The sequence below is a fragment of the Egretta garzetta genome, unplaced genomic scaffold (assembly GCF_000687185.1).
Source record: "Egretta garzetta isolate BGI_Z169 unplaced genomic scaffold, ASM68718v1 scaffold1399, whole genome shotgun sequence".
Taxonomy (NCBI): Eukaryota; Metazoa; Chordata; class Aves; order Pelecaniformes; family Ardeidae; genus Egretta; species Egretta garzetta.
In genome coordinates, this window is record NW_009260709.1 from 26,382 (window position 1) to 29,710 (window position 3,329).

The following is a 3,329-nucleotide window of genomic DNA, read 5'->3' on the forward strand; positions in this document are numbered from 1 at the left end:
TAATTAAATGCTAGCTTAGCTAAATCCTCTTCCCAGACTTCAGCAGCAGAGGAGTAATGAGCACTTTTCCCTCCTCTGTCAGAGGGAAAGGTTGCCTTCATTTGGTGTGTAAGGCATGGGACTGCAATACGGCCCCTACGCCAGAGAAAAGTTGCTCCTCAAATACCGAAGATGCGTTAATTCAACTCTCTTGGAGAGTTACAGAGAAGGTAGACAGAGGCAAGCAGATTTAAACAAGTTTTATTCATAAACTGTTTGGGGGAAGGAAATTTACTGATATAAAAAAGTCAAGAAACAAACTGACTTTCTTAAAGTCCGCAAACCCATTCAGGCACATTTATAAACTCACACCATAATTGCTAAAAGAACACATCTCCACACATTTTACTTAACCTGGGCTGTAATGAATATTGTATTTCAGAATTGTACAGAAAACACACTTCTGTAGCCAGCTTGCAACTAGTGTTATCAAATTACCAGCTACACGTTACACAAACACCTTACAGTAATAATCAAAAGGTACATTATTTCTCTCTTTTTATACATTAACCCAGTAGGACATGTGCAGTCAATCACAAATTATATGGTTAAATTAAACAGGTTTGTAGTCAAGCTTGGACTCCAGCTTCTTAGAATCAGCCACTTTCCTAACAGCTTTCATGAAGTCTTCCTGAACTACAAAGTCATGATCGGCACGGATCGCAAACATACCTGTGGAGAATAATTAAACGGCAAGAATAAGTTGGCGCTCCTCGCACCAGACTGACTCAAATCTAAGTGAAAACGGATCCAAGTTACAGTGTCTGCATGTAGACTGTTAGATGCAACTCTTGGATGTTGGGAAGAGGTTTTTTCTCACCTTCAGCGAGGTCACCTTTCTAAATGAGGTCATCACTAAGAAATGTGTAACTTGTTTTACACTACAGGTGCGTATTTACCGTGTTACTCAGCCTTCCCATGTAGGCAATCCCTAAGCGTACAATGAATTTATCATGTGGAAAAAGCATCAAATAGTATTAACCCAGTCACCCAGGTAACTAAGAGACTTGGATGCTCCATAAAAAGGAGACAAACGGGTACCATCGCTGTTTCTGGAACGTATCTAGTTCTTAGGAGATAGTACGACATAGGTCACGACACTCAGCTAACAAGCGGTTAGAGTCCAGCTTGGAAACGGTATGGCTGGTTTTTCCCCCTCCCATTGAGCTGAGCCTGAACTGCAGAGCTCTTTCAAACCACTCCTGTCACAGGAGAGCGCCCAAATCCACATCAGCTCTGTGCGGATCTGTACAGCAGGGGCTATTAGCAGGCACAATGTCACATGAATGCAGTGCTACTGCTCCTCGCTGGCAGCAGCTCTGCGCCCATCAGCTGGGCTGTCTGTACGTCTAGCTGGTCTATCTGCAGACCCGCTAAGAGACCTGTCTGTAACCTTAGCGGGAGGATGTGAAGAATCAAATTCTGCCTGACTGTATAGGTCATAAGGAGACTTGGAAGAAAGAAAAGAGATTTTGTTCAAGATGTTCCATCGAAGCTTCAGGGCATATCACCATGCTGCTACTTAACAGTCCAGACACGCGTGACATGCTGGAAAATACGCAAACGTTTTTGGCATTTTGCTACTGTCCAGGTGCTAACATTGCATAAAAACCATCTAGCCCTTAAAAAAGGAATACAAAAAGTGAGCATCAGTGAACACACGCTGCGTTCCAGCAGAACATTTTTGACATCCTGATTTTAATCCACTGACAGAAGTGTCAGAGAAACAGCTCAAAAGTTTAGCATTAACCAAGACTTAGCACATCAAAATTAAGAGTGAAGGAAATACCTGCTTCAGTACAGACATTTCTCAAGTCTGCTCCATTGAAGCCATCTGAAAGCTTCACAATTGCTTCATAATCTAGTCATAAAACACAAATGCCAATTAGAAATAAATTCACGTTTCTCCTAAGGGATGCCAACAGAACTCATACCCAGCTAACAAAGAAACACTCCACTTTGATTTCAGTGCACATAGAGAACTGTCCACAAGACTGATAAATGAAATTAATTGAAATCATCAGCTGTATTACCAGTCATTAGAACAGAAATGTATCGTGGCCAAAAGCTCGTATTATGTAGTTAAATCCCAAAGGTAGCAACTTGTGGTTACAAGCATCTACATGAAATGCAAGAAAAGCTACATCAAGGCAATGTTCTTACCATCATTTAAATTATGTAAAAAAAACCAGAAAATTTATCTCCAAGTGATCATAACTCAGTCCCTTTCCACTTACAGCAACTTCATCTACTAAAGGCATTCAATGTCTTGATCTATTAAGCCTGATATTTTACGCACATATATTTACTAAAAAAGTGGCTATGGTTACAGTTTCTAGAATCCATTTCTAAAACACTGTGCCTGTTGAGCCTCCAGCAAGTCCTGATTTTTGCAAGGCTGCTTATTAAAATAAAAGATCAACTTTCTGCAAAAGTTTTCAAAACACTTTGCCTTCTGTATGAAATTCAAAACATTTGAGTTGAAAGTTTTCATCCTAAGCATCCAAAAAACCCTAGAGATTAGAAATTCTTCAACTTTATTTTAATCCCTTGTAGCACGACGTGCTATAAACAAGTCTTCCCATAATTGGAAAGTCACAAAAATTAAGCGAGGGGACTAAGAAATGTCAAACGTGGCAAGGTTTGGTAAGTTTTGAGAGACTTCAGTAGACACCAGTACTAGAGCAGGGACCGGGAACAGGTCGTTATCTTAGATTTTAATGCAATTCACACCCCACCTTGCCAATAAGTTCTGGACCTCCTTTCAGGATCTCAAAGCTGAGCACCACAGTCCTCCCACATCACATTCAGAAATTGAGCTGACGGCTCACCTTGCTAAATGGTGTAAAGGAACAATCCTACCTTGCTTCCGATCCAGTGCCCGAAGATATGAGAAAAATGATGAAGTACTGTACCCCAGGTTCGTGATTTGATTTGGAGCTGCTTCTCTGTCTTAGACTACAGTTGCAGGCATGTTTAAGCCAACACTGCCGCTCAGAAAAGGGATCCTCATCCCTCTCACCCTCCCCCTGCTCATTCCCACTCCTGAGCCTCCCCCTCGGTTGAGCTGCAGTTGTTTATGCAGCCGGATGGTGAAGGAGAGCAGTTCCACTACCCAGACCATGATGCCTGGCTGAAATAAAAGGCAGCCAACAGTGTTTTAAAGGGAAAAAAAAAAAAAAAAAAAAAAAATCACAATTACAGTTTCCTTGAGGAAAGCTCTGAAGTGTCACTGTGAAACTAAGACTCCAGTCAGCTTAGAGTAACACAGTCGTTAAATAAACCTTTCC

The 3,329-nt window shown here is 41.3% G+C and overlaps 1 protein-coding gene across 2 annotated transcripts in view; it reads right to left on the minus strand.

Annotated features, from left to right (window-relative positions):
• Positions 1–259: 259 nt before the first annotated feature.
• The window catches only part of PSMC6 (proteasome 26S subunit, ATPase 6), an 11,618-nt gene continuing 8,548 nt past the window's right edge, over positions 260–3,329 (minus strand). The window contains exons 11-12 of one of the 2 annotated variants that reach the window (XM_009645953.2): positions 1,829–1,900; positions 260–711 (exon numbers count right to left, since the gene is read on the minus strand). In XM_009645953.2, the coding sequence (XP_009644248.2) occupies positions 593–711; positions 1,829–1,900 (191 nt within the window). In that variant the 3' untranslated portion in view covers positions 260–592. The remainder of the gene's footprint in view (positions 712–1,828; positions 1,901–3,329) is intronic. The other variant, XM_035901371.1, reaches the window with a different exon arrangement.